Raw genomic sequence first — 18,103 nt, 5'->3', positions numbered from 1 at the left:
TTGGTTCAATGGCGTTAGTTTAGTAGAAGTCGATGTCTGCTGTTGGTTCAACTAAATTCAGATGTAAAAGAAAGTTTTTTCTAGAAGCCCTTTTTAACAACTCGACAGCTGAAAACTTGATTTTTGTCAATCAAACACTTTATTTGTTTCATATTTAGGAATTTGGTAGTAACATTGAAGTGATACTACTATAGTACTACAAAGACTCGTAGTATGTGGTATGAAAGACTTTCTGTATCTGGTTTTGTGTCAGTGGAGCTGAGTCGGTCTGTCCTTCACCGCCATCCAGTAAGCAGCGGCTGGGCCCGGAGCTCGTCAGGATTATCCATGATGGACGGTGACCTCATCTCCACCACAGCTTCAAGTCAGGTTTCCTAATTAGTTTATTCAGTCTGTTGGTGTCATCAGCTCTGATGTTGCTCCGCCAACAGACCGCAGCAAAGTACACTTCAATCGCCTCAAATGGCCCATCAATTTGTTGCACACACTGAATAGCTCAGCCTGAAAAACTGGCCTGCCATGTGTGTATTTTATTTGAAATTACAACGCAATTATTTACAAATATTTAACACTACAATAACGGGGTAAAAGGAAATGAAGAAATAATTATACCTTAAGTAATGTGTATGTACTTTTACACATGCTATATATGTATAGTTTTGCTTTGTATAGTATAGTCCTGAAAAAATATGACTTGTTCTAATGTATCTACCTTAATGTTTTTGTAGGTAAACAGAATTACAGTGTAATTCTCCTGTGGAGCTCCTGTGCTGCTCATCAACACAGCAGACAGCTCTCCTCAGTCTTGCATCTGTCAGGTAGTCAGTAATCCATTAGATGGTGGATGTGTTTACTGACACGTTCTGTAGCTTCTCTACTGCAGCAGCGGTTGGATTGTGTTAAATGCACTTGAGAAATCAAAGAGGATGATCCTCATTGTGCAGCCATTACTATCTAGATGGGAAGAAGCTCTCTGCAGCATGTAAATGATTGTATCATCATCTCCCAGACTTGGTCTGTTTACAAACTGCAGAGATTCAACACTAGCATATTAGGCACCTTCAAAACATGTGATGTGAGGGCAACTGGTCAAGAGCTGTTAAGCTGAATCTTACGCTGTCCATAAATCTGTGAAATGAGTTGACAAAAGTAGTATCCAGCTCAGAAAAGGAAATGCCCTCGATACACAGACATACTTGGTTCTTTCTGATTTACCAGTCCTGGGATATAATTCCACTAATATAAAGCCATGTTACCTTTGCAAAAATGTATTCCTGTAATGCTAAAATTAGTATTAAAAAAAGGTTTTATTATTCTGCAGAGTTTGCGGCGCTCCATTACAGTGGGGAAAAACAATAAAAAGCTGGAACTTGTCATGCTATATGTTGCATGAGGTGACAGCAAGTATGCTGATGAGAGGTTTGCTGGGCTGCATGCAGGAGGGAAAATTAGTAAAGAAAAGCTGACGTTAACATGCGATCAGATGGTCTCACCTGAGTAACCCCTCGTGTGGGATTAAGAGGAGGCTCAGGAGATGCTGAGTTGAAAAAGCGACAGGTTAGAAGCGTCAGTGCAGAGAGATTAAACACTTTGAGACACACGCTGCTGAGACACTTTAAAGAGAGTTAGCAAGTAACAGAGAAGCTCAGACTTTGTTAAAAGAAGCCCACTGGAGTATTAGATTATTATTTTTAGAAGAATTAAGGTAGTGTACCGAACAGGCATCCGTGTTTCGCTTACCTCTGTCACACGCCTCTCCTGTATATCCGCTGTTACACTCGCAGTACGCCTTGCCCAGGCCTGACACTCTACATTTGCCATGTTTGCAGCGAGACAGGCTGCAGGGGTTAGCTGCATCCTGGTCCTGCTCATCACAGAGGACACCAGCAAAGCCAGGCTGGCAGCGGCAGGAGTAGGAATAGGAGTTGATTGGGATGCAGGTACCGTGGATACACCTGTAGGGTGGAAGAGGGAAATACAGAACGTAAAGAACTGGACAGACAAATCGTGGTCTCTCTTTGAGAGCCATTGCACTAGCTGTGGTTTTAGACGAAGCGCAGAAACACTCACTTGTTGCCATCACAGGGGTTGCTAACTTGCTGGTCACACAAAGTTCCCGTCCAGCCTGCGTGGCATGTACAAGTGAAACCGCGGTGTCCAGTTGGGTGGCAGTCACCTTGGACGCAGGCCCCTCTCTGGCACGGCTGACAGCCCGGCTCCACCCCATTGCCCAACCACTTTCTGGTGGTACTCTGGGTGGTTCCAGATCCTGGGAGCCCCGCTTCAAGCCCAGCTCCTAGATCCTGGAGCTTCCCGTTGATGTAGAGGTTACGGAGGCAGCCATGGAAGCTCGTGCCGTTACGGCCACCCGAGCTGTGCTGTAGAGCCGACAGACCGCCAGAAGCCGAGGCTCGCTCTGGCATCCCTGCATGAAGACAGAAGTATCTCAGCACCTCATTTAAGATGATTAAAGATCATCTTAATTATATTTTTGTGTGTATGGAAATAAAATCAGGTCCAAACTCAACGGGAAAGCTTTTTATGACTTGGTGCTTCACACCTAGCCTCTGGCCACCTGTACATAATGTTTAAATCGAAGTATTTATACTATAATTTGTATTAAGTATAATTTGTATAAGTATTACGGTATCTATCTGTTCTACAACACTTACACAGACACAGCCATTAAGAATATACATAGCGCTGAGTCCTTACCTCCCACATAAAGTGGAGAATCTATATTGAGTGTGGACTGCTTGTTGAGGGAGTTGATGGATTTGGGCGGCCCGCCATCGATGGACAGAGACAGAGTCTGATCTGATGCTACTAACTCCACGGCATGGAAATTACCATCATTCACTGTCTCCACACTGAGAGCGAGAGAGAGACACGAGGGAGAAATTCACTTCAGACATCTGTATCATCCATCATGTGAACGTGGAGCCAGGGAACGGGCTTTCTGTATACCTGTATATAGCAGAAGGAGGATAGGATCCAGTGTCGTAGCTGACCCTGAGGCGTCCCCTGTACAGCTCCATGGCAATGTGATCATTATCCCCTTTATACAACAACACGCCACTGTCCTCATCGGTAGCAATCTGAAAACACAGCAGGATCGCCATGTTAGTGGCCTACAAGTGCACATAGTTCTTTTCACCTGCTGTAAGAATTGTCAACAAAAAACAAGTAAGTCATTTTCAGGTATATGTACTTTAGTTGTGTATTTATTTTTCTGAAAACTTATCACTTTTACTTCCTATGTGTACACAAATATCTCTGCTTTTACTCCTTACATTTTCAAAACAAACTTTAGCTTTCAGATATTTAAGGGGAGTTATTATTTCAAGTCACTGCACAGAATATCTATAGATCTTTTATAACTCTGTACTCTGGGGTTAAAGCAGGCCAAGACATCCACGTTTGTGCAGATGTCTGTAAGTTGTGGTCGGAGTACATCAGCATCTAGCGAGCATAAAGGAAATAATGTTTTTAAGGTTCACAGCTCAGCTCCACAAACATCAGCAAACACTCAAACTGTTTGTGTGCAGTTTGTCACACAGTGTGTTGCTAGCTAAAGGTTCAGCTGCTGTATTTCCTGGATAGAGAAAAGAATGAAAGCTAACTTCACTCTGAGATGGAGAAAGATTGAAGACAGACATTATTTCTAAAATGAAGGACTGGAGAGTTAAAGATTTACTTATATTTATATTCAGTTCGGCTCAGCTAATCGCAGCCTGAACACAAAGAAAATCTAGTTATGCTCAAAATAAAAATGATTTCTAAGTGATTATTTCCCCCACAGCCCAACCTGCTAAATCTCACTTTAACCTGAGAATATACTCTTTCTGTTTAGTTGTGGAGGCTGAATCATCTGCAATACAGGCAAAGCAAATTCTACATCACAGCTGTTCAAATTAAAAACAATATCATTAGAGTTTAAATTGAAATAAACTTTGCCTTCCTCTTACTTCACTCTCACTTGGGTAAAGAGATCAATTTTTAAACACAAGTATCTGCATCTTCAACTTAAACAAAGCATGTGTGTACTTCTGTGACCCCTACTTATACCTGCCTACTTAAACCTGAAATTAAATCAGCATCACAAACTTGTTGTGAGAGTTCCTGTTAATACGTGCATTCACATGATTTCACCTACTTTAACTCTGTTTTGTTTGGTTTCTCTAGAAGAGAAATTGAAAGGCAAACCTGATGGTTGGTGTTGCTGCTGTGATCTAAATGTATGCTAATACATGAGGAGCACAAACTGGAGATGAATCTTTACAAACCCCTGAAGGAAATCTGACTCTTTAGCAGCTAAGCGCTCCACTACGTTCACCAGCCAGTCACTAACTGTGTCTGCATGCCAATGAGAGTTTAATGATAAATATTCTGACACAGTGAAATTATAAAATCTGATGGGAGGCACAGATTGTCATGGACCACAAGGCTACATGTGTTTTTGTTTTTGCTCTCTCTCTCTCCTTGGCCGCTCCGCCTGGGCGGAGCTCATTGCGGCCTCCCGCCCTTGGCCCACACACCTGTTTGCTATTATGTTGCCATTACGTGATGCCATTTAAGGCCGGGACACAGACCTTCTCATCGCTGGATGATTGTGCAAGACGCGTTAGTGATCCTTTCTAGCTTTTGTGAACATAGCTTGTGTAAAATCCGTGACTTTGTGTAATCCGCCTTTCCCGTGTGACAGTTTTCCCCAGAGAGTGTGTGTGTGTGTGTGTGTGTGTGTGTGGGCTGTATAACACATGACCTCCCAAAAAACAACAAAAAAAATTCCCTAATGCCATGAGTTTTCTCAATAAATAAATAATTAAGGGATGAAGGAAGAAAGAGGTGCTTTTAGATATTTTCCAGCAATATTTTCTGTTTTTTTTGGAATAAAGATCTGGTACTATAACTTTATGAATATGGACTCTCAGGAGTGTAGCTCAAGTTAACACAAAATTACAGATGCTCGAAGTCTCTAAAATATTTGGATGTCTGTAGAAACCAAACGTTCACAGGTAGGGGACTGATTTTTAGTTTACAGCTTTGCATATTCAAGGCATGCAACATTCTTTAAAACAGTGCCAATCAGATGAATGGATTCACAGGTATATAGACACACAGACTCATTTTTCCAGTATGAAACTGTTATTATTTGTTTATTTAAGAAAACCAGTCATAAGAGCTGTAAGCAAATCTGTGATGGTCAGGTGGGGCCTTTCTTTTAAATTTCATGATTTGAGATGAAGCTTGTTTGTGAAAAAGCAGAACGTAATCAAAATCTTGAGCTATTGTGTTGAAATGTGACTGAATAACTCAAAATTTCAAGTTATTTTCTCAGAAGTTAGAGTTACTACATTAAAGCTTTGAGATAAAAAAGACTTCATTACAAAAGCTGTTTTTTTTTTTTTTGTTTTTAAGAAAATAGTAGATCATTTTAAATATAAATTATTTAAGTGTGTTGTTGTGTGCTGGTTTTTTTTGGTAAAACTGACCGGTGACTCTGTTTACTCTGAGGGGTCACAAGCTCAAAAAAAGTTTGGAAACATTTTCATTTCAAAAATTTCAAAAATATTTCACCTGAAATGAAACGAAGCAAAAGTGCAGAGCTGCATTTAATTTAAAGAAGGTCACCTGCAGGCTGATGTTGGTCTGTGGTGAGAGGAGACTGGAGGGCAGCTGCAGGTACGACTCGCGGTTGACGAAGTTGACACTGGCGAGAGTCTCACAGCGCTCTCCCTCGTAGCCGTGGAGACACTGGCAGCGGGGGTCTGATCCCACAATGACGCACTGTGCCCCGTTGAGGCACTCGTGGTTGTCACAGGGGCTGGTGCGAGGAAGGACCATCGGAGGAGAGAACTCGCAGAATAACCCACTGAAACGCACATTGTAACACACGTGGAATACCGTAAGAGTCCAGATCATTCCCTTTATTTGTTCCTTTTATAATTATTATCAGTTTGTGGTACGGCTGCTAGAACATACAAGCTTAAAAACATACTTCTTCGGTGCTTTCAGTTACAGTTGGATTTTTCATCATTTCAAATGTGAAAGTTAGACAAATCCAAAGTCCAAAAAATACCACACTGTACTATTACTCCAGGGACCTTGAGAAAAATAGTATGTTGATCTCAATAACTGACAATACACACCAGGGGGAGCTCCTCATATATCAAAAACTGTTGGCATGTGTGACTTCCTCTGTGGTGCGCAGCTCACCTGTACCCTTCTGGACAGATGCAGGTGTATCCATTGACGGCATCGATGCACTGACCGCCATTCTGACACTTATTCTCTTCACAGTCGTCATAATCCAGCTCACAGTGCTCGCCGATGTATCCTGGAATGCACTCACACCTAAAATGAACACACACACACACACACACACACACACACACACACACACACACACACAGAAATGCTTGTTGTTACTGGACTCGCAGGGATACAGCTGTTCTTTGTGGCTGCCTGTGGTTAGATTTGCTCTAATTGCATGTGGAAGATTTCCTTAACAATAAAAAGAAAACATGTCAATTGCTTCGTGACCCAGACAGTCCACAAATCCTAGAGAACACAAACTAATCTAATTTTTACATGATGTCAAACTGCCTCACAGAGCACATCCAGACGTAATTACACTGACCACAGCGCACACAAGCAAGGGAGCAAGGGAGTAAAAGTACAGATAAAATCTCGCCAGGGAACCTTACTAGGGAGCCAAAATCACATTCCCAACACCTCCCATCCACACATGCAAACACACACACACACACACCATTTCTCTGCTGGGAAAAATCTGGAACTCAATTATTTCTGTGTGAAAAATATAAGTATTCAAATCATGCAGGAGAGAAACAAGAACCACTACTTGCATACTCTAATATCTGCATATTAGTTTATACAGGAGTGTGTGTGCGTACGTGTGCGTGCGCGTGCGTGCGTGCGTGCATGTGCGTGCGTGCATGTGCGTGTTTCCAGTCTACTCACTTGTATCCCTGAGGAATCAAAATGCACTTTGAGTCGTGCTGACATGGGTTCAGCTCTGGGGCACAGAAGTCCAGTTTCTCTTCACACAGCTCCCCTAGGAACACACACACACACACACACACACACACACACACACACACACACACACACACACACCTCATCACTTTTTAAATTCTTTGCACAGTATTAACGATAAAGTGAAATGAAAACATAAAACACATCAATATTTTAACTTCGTTGTGGTTTGTTTTTTTCTTTGTGTGTGTTTGTGTGTCAGTTGAATGGGTGCTTGGTCTCATGATGGATGACTCTCTTGTGGCCAGAATCAACACAGTGGTCCGATAAATGATTTCAGTGCTGGGAATCTTGATGCTCCAGAGAGTATCCTGATCTTCCTGAAACTCTGAACTCCAAATGAATCACTGATGAGGGAATAAACCAGTTTCCTTGACTCCTGAAGTCCACGCTGGGAATAATTACACAACCCTCTAGGGATTAATAAGTATAAGCGTGAAACAGCAGGAGATGTTTGTGCTTTTAAGCCCTTCATTTAGACAGTGATTTCTTTCGCTCACGGACTTAAAAGCAGTCAGACTTGCTTAATGCATATAAAATGTTGTTTTTTAATAATTCACATTTCAGTAACAATAGTTATTCATCTGATACATGTTTTTGGTGCAACCACTTAGTTTACCTACTGTCTGAAATATGTAAATTTAGCTCTTCTCAATTTAAGGCCAGCCTCCCTTTGAGCCTGCTGATTGGCTGACCATCCCAAACAGCAGGTGGGTGGGGATTCTGCACTCAAAGACAGAGCTGTCTGACTGAGATGATCATATTAGGATTATCTCTTCCCCTTTCCAAACAGTTCGGTATGACAGAAAAGCATAATGGCTTTAAAAGAAAAGCTGTCATTACAGTTTTTTACAGATGCTAGGACACATTTCTCAATACTTAGGTCACGTTTGCAAAACTCCTCACACAGTGAGCACAACAGAAGTCTATGTGGGCTAAACTGAGGACCAGTTATCATTGTTTTGGCACAAAATGCATTCAATGACTACATCTCTCAAATTTCATGAATTATCTTCTCACTCAGACACAACAACTGCCAAAAAGCTTTGTACGGACAGGACATTTTGCATGTGCTTACATACTGTTTTCAAAACTGTTAAACTCATGGTCAAAACAATAACACAATGCAAAACTTAAAAAGACAGCAAAATTCAACAACAATATTTTATTGAAACATATTTTAAATCTAACAATGCAGTTTAACCAGCCACAGCTGATTCTCATTGTAGATGAACATCTACACAGTTGTTACTCCTTCAATTTTTCAACTCCTTCAATTCTGGCAGCCAGAAGATTATTTCCTAGGTGTATTACCCTAGATGACATAAGATGTGATGTGGATGAGAACCTGTGGCCAAATAGGGAAGACCGAGTAGATTAGCATTACTATTGTATGTGTATCAGTGGATGGTGTGTATACAAATTCTTGTATTTTGGGATTACTTAGTGCAAAAAAATAAAAATACATAAACATAAATACATGATGTCTGATTCATTCCAGTAACATATATTGAAATTATAAACAGAGATGTGTCCTTGTTTTACACAGGAAAACACTGTGTAATGCTACATGTTGTTAGTGTTTTTTAGGTCATTGTTTTGTGGGTGACAAAGTGTGTTTGTCGGCTGTCAACCTTTGCTAGTGTTCTGGAGGAATGTGTTCATTTGAGACCTGAATGAAGTGTTTTGGTAGTTGTAGTGCATTTTGAATGTGAAATGAACTGCTTTGCCAGGCTGAGGGTCAGTTAGGAGAAATGTGTGAAGAGTTTTGCAAAAGTGACTTAAGTATTGAGAAATGTGTCCTAGCGTCTGTAAAAAACTGTAAGAGAGCTGTTAAAAGACTGTGAGTACTTGCTTGTTTACTTTGATGGCTTCTTATTTACATGTGAGTTTTTGTCACAATATCACAATCTAGATGTGATAAATATTGGTCTATTCCCCCCACGACTTTTTAGGATGTGAAATGAGCTCCAGAGAAGCCTCAAAGGTCCTGTCGTATGTGTAGAAATGAACCTTGAGCCAAACATTACTCAGTGGCAAAATACTCACCACGTTTTATTTCAGGCAATTTAAACATTTAGAGCTGTATAAACTGTTTGTTTTTTGTTCACATTAAGAAAGCTGCAAAGGAATTAATAGAGCAGATGGTGCAGTGGCAGTATAACATAGTTTTATGTGTTAAAATATCTTTTTCATACACCAGAGGACCAGTTTGTTTAATTTTTAGAAATCATTACACTGTGGTTGAAATGCATGCAAACCATAAGCCTGAAAGGAAGTTTTTAGTTCCTTAAAAAGGAACTTTGGGTGGTTAATGTACAGTACAATACTGTGCAAAAGTCTTGAGTCACCCATCATTTCTTCACATTTTGCTTCCAGCAGCCAGAGTTTCTGAAGCCAGAAGTAATTTTTGTTTCCAAAGTGTTTTTAATTCTCCGGGCTTTCTGAAATCATCCTTTGGACGCTGTCCACTTGTTTTCATTCAGAAATGTTTTTGTTTTTCAGTTTATTATACAATTTATACTGACCTCTGGATTATTCAAGCATAAAAAAGTACCTAACTCGAGTTACCTATGTGTGTTCTATCACACAAAGAACCAGTTTTAAACTTTATATTTAGGCTTTTGTTACTAACAGACTGTCACAAAACACACTGACATTATAGTCTACGAAAAATGCCAAAGACGACACACTCTGACAGGCATGAAAAGGTGCAGGTCCACCAACAAAAGCAAACCCAAATTTGAAATTTTTGGTTAAAATCTTTGTCAGTAGGTACAGAGGAGATCAGGAAAGAGGTACAACAGTCTGTATTCTAAGTTCTGTTGGTGCCTGTTTTAATAAATCTCTGCACCTTTCTCTTGTTTTATATAAACATAAAGAAATGAGTGGTAGTCCAGGACTTTTACATACCACTTTAGATATTTACGTTTCAGAAAGCAGACTGGCTTATTGTCCCAGACTTTCATTCCTAGGTGTGGAACATTAAAATGACCTTTATTAAAAAGATAAGATGTAACTCAGTATGTTTTTGTTATGGTCCAAAAAAGACTCAAACAAACTCAAATGGCTCTTAATATAACTCCTTCAATACCAAAAGCCTCCATTGTTCAACCAAACAGCTTTAAAAGCATTAAACACGCACGTTTGAGTCTATTTCAGTCTATCGTACAATCAAACAAATACTCACAGGACCCCCAAATGTTCCGCTGAAAATAGTCGGCACCAAATGCACCATTTAAGTAAATCTGGATAATAAGTACAATGTGTGACTGTTTAGAAAATTAGCCTTCTTTTAAAACTAAAAAATATATATTTTGATTGTTCTGGAGGAGTGGATGGAATAAATGTAGTCTAGATGTTAGTAAGTTTGGGTATTTTAATGGGATTTCTACTTTCTAAAAATATAGATTATTGCCAGTTCCTCTAATTTCAGCTCATTCACCTGGAATGGTCATCACATGTATGCGTGAAGCAGCAAGCAGTATAACCACAGAAATCTGAGAGTGGTCTTTTTATACATCAAAGACATGCACTGCTAACACGGAGCACGACTGCATACAGTATGGTGAATCTGTAGCATTCCCGTGGATAAAGCACAGGAAATGAGGGAAGTTAGGAAGGAGAGAGGGACAGAAAGGACAGAGAGAAGAACAGACTAACCTCTCTCCACCTCATTGGTAGCAGCTGCAACCACAAAAAAGATGACAGATGATAGAAAGCAGAGCAAGATGGGAGAAAAGACACAGGACAGCAAAACACAGAAAGACAGAGAGAGAACACCGCCACATAAGTTAGCACTCAGAGATGATTAGCACAGTGCAAATGCAGACAAACAAGTAGCAACAGATCAGCGTTAGTCAGATAAAACATTTATCTTTTGTGACCTCTCTGTAATGATAGAAGACTTTTTGTGGGAGATATATTCATGCTGACTATTTCTGGAATAAAGAGTTTGTTTTCCATTTTCTAGACAGCTTCTATACGTCTACAGTTTGGATAATGTCAGTGTTAGTAAGGCGATAAAGGAGAGAAAAGAAACTTTCAGTTTGGTAAAAAAAATCAAAAGTAAAGGTTTTTGATTGAATCAAGTTGCAGCCATAAAACTCAGGCAACCCTTCCAATGAAAATAGGTCAAAAAACCTTTCTGATTTAAATTTGGCTAATCTTTCCATCCAAGTGACCGAGGTCGCTCCATAATGTAGTGGTCGACACATTTGCTGGGTAGGCAAAAGGTTGCTAGTTCCATTTCAGTCAGAGTGTAAAACTCTTCCAAATCAAACACACCCAGAGCCTTGTGAAAATGGAACAGCTGAAAGGTTGACATGGCGGTGTGATGGTTACCACATTGCCTCACAACTCTGTGCAGAGTTAGCATGTTCTCCATGTCTGCCTGGGTTCTCTCCGAGTATTCTGGCTTCTCCCCACAGTCCAAAGACATGGACTGTGGGAGGATTGGTGATTTTAAATTGCACATAGATGTGACTGGTTGTCTGTCTTTATGTATTAGCTCTGGAGCTGAGTGTCAGCTGGTCCAGGGTGTACCCTGCCTCTTGCCCTCTGACAGCTGGGATAGGCTCCAGCCTTCTTGTGACCCTGAATTGGATAAGTGGCAGAAAATGAATGGGACACTCTTCTTGTTCTAACCTGAGGACTTGTGTCCCTGCTGTACAGAGTGGATGTCATTGTAGTCTAAGGAGCTCGGAAAGAAAAGAGTCTTCTTCTTTAAGTTTCCTTGAAGAAGTTTCACCTCTCATCCAAGAAGCTTCTTCAGTTCTAAGAGCAACTGGTGGAGAGTCCCAGCCCTAGTGGGGGTGTTCCTAAGAAGGTCATGGACCCCCTATTGATCCTCTGCCTAATTACTCAAGCCAAGGTGTGAAAATGGGTGTGGGTCACAATCAGCCAAGGTTTCGGGTGAACTCATTGTGAGACCTTGCCCCAACCTGTTATGTGGCTTGCTGAGAACAAATAACCCAAGATGTGAGTGGATGTTAACCTTGGATGGTCTTAGAAAAAGTACCCCTTATGAGGTCCTAGAGCCAAAAATCGACCACGCCATAAAAAGTGCTATAAAAAGATTATACATTAATATTTTTTTCCACTTTAAATTAGCCAATCTTTTAGACCTACTTCTCCTTGAAATATACATCTAAAGTTTTAATTATATTTTGCGGATTTTAACCCTCTATATCCTGGTTTTGTCACATGAGCGCATGGCTTTTTTTGGCGAAAAAAATGAAAAAATGAAATATTTTCCATAAAATAAATTTGAAAGTTATATTTTATTGTACTTTTAATTAGGCCTTTAGATGGTTCAAAGATTGGCACCAACATACATTTTGACCTGCCATTATTTTTTTTGCAGGAGCACATTTAAAAAAATGCATCCACCTTTATGAATAAGGACAATTCCCCAAAAGGTGCTATAAAAAAATTATATATTCATATTTTTTTTTTCACTTTAAATTGGTCAGACTTTTAAAACTACTTCTCCCTGAAATATTCATATAAAGTTTTAATTATATTTCGCGGATTTTAACCCTTTATATCCCGGTTTTGTCACATGAGCGCACGGCTTTTTTGGCGAAAAAAACGAAAAAATGAAATATTTTCCATAAAATACATTCGAAAGTTATATTTTATTGTACTTTTAATTAGGCCTTTAGATGGTCCAAAGAATGGCACTAACATTAATTTCGATCGACTTGGTTTTTTTTTCCGCAAGAGCAGAAAATAGTCTCCAGGCGGCCAGCCCTGCTACGTTAAGCCGAAAGCAGTGCCTTATTCCGGTGTAACTCTCTACCATCACCGGGGGCATGTTGGGTCGGAGTCCTTTCTCCAGCACACACGCCGATACCACGTGACAACAAATACGTCATTTCCTGTTGATTGAAAAAAAAATGCACCCTCTCGCCAACCTGGGGACCAAAAAATGGTCCCGCCCGATCAGCGGGCGAAGCCGCTGCTGCACGCCGGGAATCAGGCTTCATTTTCCGCAGGTCTGTCTAAGCAGCCCGCTGTTTTCCAGCAGGGGTCAAATGTGAAGCAAGGGCGCCACCCGGTGGCCAAATAAAAAAATTACAATTCTAAGGTCCTGACTACAGAACGAAAACGAAACTTAAGCCATCGCCACTACGTTAATGGTAATAATTGTGCAGTGAAAAATAGCGTTTATAATGGGTTTCAATGGGGCGATTTATGGCTCTAGCGCGTCATGTGTATGCCGGTTTGTAGCTTAGCCACTTTAAGCTAATCTAATAAACGGAGACTGCAATTCTAAAGAAAAAAGAAAAAAAAAAAGGGTTGGAAGGTTTGGCTATATTCTATTCAACACAGTGAAAATGGCCAAATATTAAAAAACGCTGTGGATGAAAAATGGCTCCAGTACCATCCAAGGTTAAGGTGTCTGGTAAGGGATCTCAAAACTGGATTATAGATGGCAGACAATTGGTATCGTAAGATACCCCCTCTGTTCAGAGATGGATGAAAGGTGAAACGTCTTCAAGAAACTTAAAGAAGTCCAGACGCTTTTCTTTCCAAGCTCCTCAGACGTGTCCTCCAGTACTGGAAGTGTCTGGAGAATACAAAGACACAGACAGGCTGGTGTGCTGGTGTGGCCAAAAACTGTTTTCACAGCACCACACTTCAGGTTGTTTATGCTTATGAAGTCTCCCCCAGAGGCCTTAAGATACAACAGCAGAACTTCTCACTGACAGTCACGTTGCACAACCTTCAGAAAACTGCTGCTTGGCAGGTGATTGTCCTCAGATTAAAATTTGGGTCAGTTTGACAAAGAAGTTGATGTTGATGCCTGTGCGGGTGCGTGGTCCATTGTGAACACATAAAAGGGGTCAGCGTATTTTAAGCAGCCACTGATTTGTCTCATTTTGCAACTCTTGAAGGCAGGATTTTCAAAATTTAAGCCAGAAATGATTTTCACTCTTTACGGGCTGAGTGGCGTAACACTTTGATTGACTCCCAAGGTGCACTTTGGTAAGAAATTTCAAGTCACTGAGCCACAAAATTCTGTTATTCATGCCTCTAAGCATAATATTGTATGGTACTTTGTTTTCAGATGCTCTAATTTGTTCCTCTGACACACCTCTTCTCTGTGGTAATGGTGGCCTGTCTCTATGGGTACTGCAGTATTTTAGTGGCCGACATCATGCAAAAAAAATAAGAACACAACACTGAAGTAACTAAAACTGATGGCTATGACACAAACCTACAGGATCCCTGCATTATCAGGGAGAGTCCTGTATTTCTGTGTTTAAAGAAATAAATAAAATAGGAATACAGAACGGGGAAAACATGCCAGCCTCCAACATCGGCTCCTTCTTCGTTCGTGATTGTTACCTGTGTATTCTGGTGAGCACATGCATGTGTAGTTGTTGATTCCATCAACGCAGGTGGAGTTATTCTCACAGTCGTTATCTTCACAGTCGTCAATGTTGATCTCACACGCGTCACCTTCGAAGCCCTCCGGACACACACACCTGAGATCAAACACGGAAAGATGCAAGCGCTCATAAATAGGTGGATAAACACCTGTAGGGTCACATACACTACACTGAGCTCTAACATTAATGTAACTATTGATTCATCCTTATTAGATTAACAACAGACAGGATTTACAGAAGGGAAATCCATCGATTTTTCATCTATGATAAGATGAAGAGAGCAAATATTTGGTAAATTATCCCGAAAATAAAAAAAATAATTATTTTAGTAATTTTGTTGAAAAAATAAAGGTTGCATTGGTGTGCTTAAACTTTAATTTCTTGTTAGCTTGCCAGGACAAAAAACTGTAGAAAAGAGTCAGAGATGAATAACTAATGATTCAATGCAAAGTGGTGTATACAAACCTAGAGAGCTCAAACAGGTGAGTGAAGAAAAAACACTCATCATCAGCATCCTAGGCCTATAAGGAAGGATTTGGGATCACCTGATATAGCCCTAACTATAAGCTTTATCAAAAGGCAAAGTTTTAGGGTTAATCTTAGAAGTAGAGAGGATATCTGTCTCTCGAATCCAAAACTGGGAGCTGGTTCAACTATTTTTAAACACCCTTGAAACTACAAATAAGCCTGCAGCCTGAGAGTGAAGTGCTCTATTGAGGGTATATGGTACTATGAAGTCTTTAGGATAAGATGGGGCCTGAATGTGATGAGAAAGATTTTAAATTTGATTCTGGATTTAACAGGAAGTCAACGAAGCGACGCTAACATGGGAGGAATATGCTCTCTTTCTAGTCCCTGTCAGTATTCACGCTGTAGCATTTGATCAACTATAACCAGAGACACAGAGGCAGCATTAGCACACAGCTGGGAGTTTCATCCCATGATTTTATTCAGAGCAGCCCCTCGTGGGTATATAAATACATTTTACATATAATTTAGGTCCCATTGCACACACTATCAAGCTTCATACACAGGCGTGTTCGGCTGTTCTCGCCAATACTCTCAGTGGCCTCAAACAGACATCAGGTAGGGATTTTCTGCCCAGTGTGGGGATGATTGTAAGCAGTTGATTACTACTGAATAATTGCCAATATATTCAGCAACTAATTTTGTGTGGGTGGACAATTTTATTGAGTAATCATTGCAGCTCTAATAGCAAACATTGCACGAATGTGGGGACCTGTGAATATCAGACATATTTAATATCCCCTCCGTCCCCACCCCACCCCCTCACTGACACACACACAGACAGACACACACACATAAACAAACACACCTACACACACACTATCCATGCATGCTGCTCATAACGGCAGAGTCAGCTCCATCTACATATCCCCAGAAGAGAGTCATTATTCTGTTAACGTGAGCGTGCCTCAACTCTGTAACTACTACTCAGGTTTATTACAACACTCTCTCTATGACACACACACACACACACACACACACACACACACACACACACACACACACACACTGAGAGCGCTATATTATGGGTCTAATAAAGAGCTCTTATGCGGCACACACTCGGGTGGATTAATATCTCATTATATAGTTGGCGACAGCTCTTCACGATGAATATTCCACCCCCTGTGCTGGAGAGGGAAAAGAAATCATACACCGATGGAAATACGGACATAAATGGACAAGAAACGGCAGCAGAGGATACGGAGAGAGGGCAAAGAAATGGAGGACGACAAACGGGAGGAGCTGGGGTTTCTTAAATCATCTGCGTACGTTGTTAAGATCTGCTCGGAACGAGCACACAAACAGGCATTAGCTTCCCTACAGTTAACACTAAATAGACTAATGAAGAAAGTTCTCACAGCGGGTCTGTCCACTTTGTTCTGGAGACACAAAAGAACCAGTCTCCTGAGCCATTCGCCTCCCGTAACTTCATCACCACCTCTAATTACCGGTGCAGCATCACTGATGGAGGAATCAGCTGAGAAACCACAGATTACCTGCACGTGTGCTCTCTTGCTATCTGATCGGTGATGTATGGTGTTCTGGATGGTTGGTTTTATGAACAGATGCTTTGCGGTAACACAGTTATTGATGTTTATTTGTATTTTCGCTCAGCTCCATCATCTTCCAAGAATGAAACAGCCATAAATGTTCTGTTATTCTGAAAAGGAAGTTTTACTTTAGCACCTTGAGCACATGTCCTCTAGCTCTATCCCCCTAATCCTTACAAAACACTACTTAAAATGTATAAAGTTAAGTACCACCGAGTACACCGAGGGGCCTGTAGCACATAGAGGACTACAGATACTGGAGTTAGAATACTATTGTATGAAATGTTCAAAAGAGAGGTCAGAACTGATGCAAGTGAGGCTCTGACATTGCAGTTCCTTTAAAAAATGTTTGATCCATTAATGCGTTTTCTTGGATTTCCCATAATGCAATGCGCCCCATCAGGTAAATGCTCACATCTTTCAGATGTAACACGGCAATGCTTTCTTTTTTGTCCCAGCCAGTTTCATCATCAGAGTCCACTTTAAAAAGCTCTCTCCAGAGCCTCACAGGTGGAGTAGTACCTCCTGATACACAACAGGTGGATATTTGTGTGTGAATTAAGGAAAATGTCTCTTTAACATAACTTGCGGGTAAACTGACGGTCAAGACTAACCAGGTTGGATAAAATATCTCGAATGTCTCTCACCAAAAGTTGCTGCCTTCTCCTTCTTTCAGGTGGCAGGTTCCACCGTTCTGGCATGGGTTACTGATACAGGCGTGAATGGGTTCGTCACAGTTTTGGCCCTGCGTGCACAACACAAACACACATATGTTCAGCGCTCTCAAACAACAAAAGCTTCTTAAAATTTCCACCTATTGCATCAGTTGACTTTGAAAGTGTTGTCTCTTATCCCTACACTCGGTCACAGATGTATTCATCTGGCTCACGCAGGAATAATCTTTCTACGTGTCTGTATGTGTAAGTTTGTACTCTGCATGAGTTTTGAAAGATAAGAAGTGTTGTCTCATGGGTGTGTTTTTTTTTCTACCAGTGAGTGATTATAAAAGATGCTTTGAAAGAGCAGGTGAATATGATTCCTTTTGCTTTCTATGCTGGGTGTACCTTAAATCCATAAGGGCAGGTGCAGCGGTAGTAGTGCACAGGGTCATTGGCACATGTGCCGTCGTTCTTGCAGGGGTTGGACAGGCAGGGATCACACTTAGCCTGGATATTTATATCCACTGGGCCTATATGGTGCACCAATCCACACAAATAAAACATATACACAGGAGAGATGATTAACAATGCATAAAATTTGGCACATTGGAGAGTAGGAACACTGACTAGATTTACACAGAGGGCTGTACATTATTAGGCAGCTGCAAAAGCTTCAAATGTCAACTTTTTCTGCAGAAGACAAGGATGGTGATTTTTACCCTGCATTCTATATACACTTACTGGTCACTTTATTAGATACACCTGTTCAATTACTCGTTAAGGCAAATATCTAATCAGCCAATCATGTGCAACTCAATCCAGGGGCATAGACACAGTCAAGATGACCTGCTTGAGTTCAAATCAAACATCAGAATGGAGAGAAAGGTGATTTAAGTCACTTTGA

General features: G+C 40.7%; 1 protein-coding gene across 12 annotated transcripts in view; it reads right to left on the bottom strand.

The window, feature by feature from the left end:
- Window positions 1–18,103, bottom strand: part of slit2 (slit homolog 2 (Drosophila)) — a 103,151-nt gene that overhangs the window by 2,189 nt on the left and 82,859 nt on the right. For 7 of the 12 annotated variants that reach the window (XM_085276887.1, XM_085276891.1, XM_085276895.1 and 4 more), the window contains 11 exons: window positions 17,605–17,729; window positions 17,188–17,285; window positions 14,419–14,558; window positions 10,726–10,749; window positions 6,988–7,081; window positions 6,220–6,357; window positions 5,635–5,875; window positions 2,968–3,098; window positions 2,716–2,870; window positions 2,071–2,425; window positions 1,741–1,955 (listed from right to left, as the gene is read on the bottom strand). In XM_085276887.1, the coding sequence (XP_085133013.1) occupies window positions 1,741–1,955; window positions 2,071–2,425; window positions 2,716–2,870; window positions 2,968–3,098; window positions 5,635–5,875; window positions 6,220–6,357; window positions 6,988–7,081; window positions 10,726–10,749; window positions 14,419–14,558; window positions 17,188–17,285; window positions 17,605–17,729 (1,716 nt within the window). Of the gene's footprint in view, window positions 1–1,493; window positions 1,538–1,740; window positions 1,956–2,070; window positions 2,426–2,715; window positions 2,871–2,967; window positions 3,099–5,634; window positions 5,876–6,219; window positions 6,358–6,987; window positions 7,082–10,725; window positions 10,750–14,418; window positions 14,559–17,187; window positions 17,286–17,604; window positions 17,730–18,103 lie in introns of all 12 variants that reach the window. The other 5 variants (XM_085276889.1, XM_085276894.1, XM_085276896.1 and 2 more) reach the window with 2 other exon arrangements.

Source organism: Mchenga conophoros, linkage group LG6 (genome assembly GCF_057382185.1).
Source record: "Mchenga conophoros isolate Kocher_MC1m ecotype Shallow Benthic linkage group LG6, M_conophoros_male_GT1.1, whole genome shotgun sequence".
Lineage (NCBI taxonomy): Eukaryota > Metazoa > Chordata > Actinopteri > Cichliformes > Cichlidae > Mchenga > Mchenga conophoros.
Note: the sequence above shows the minus strand (reverse complement) of the source record. Positions and strands in the feature narration are given on the sequence as shown.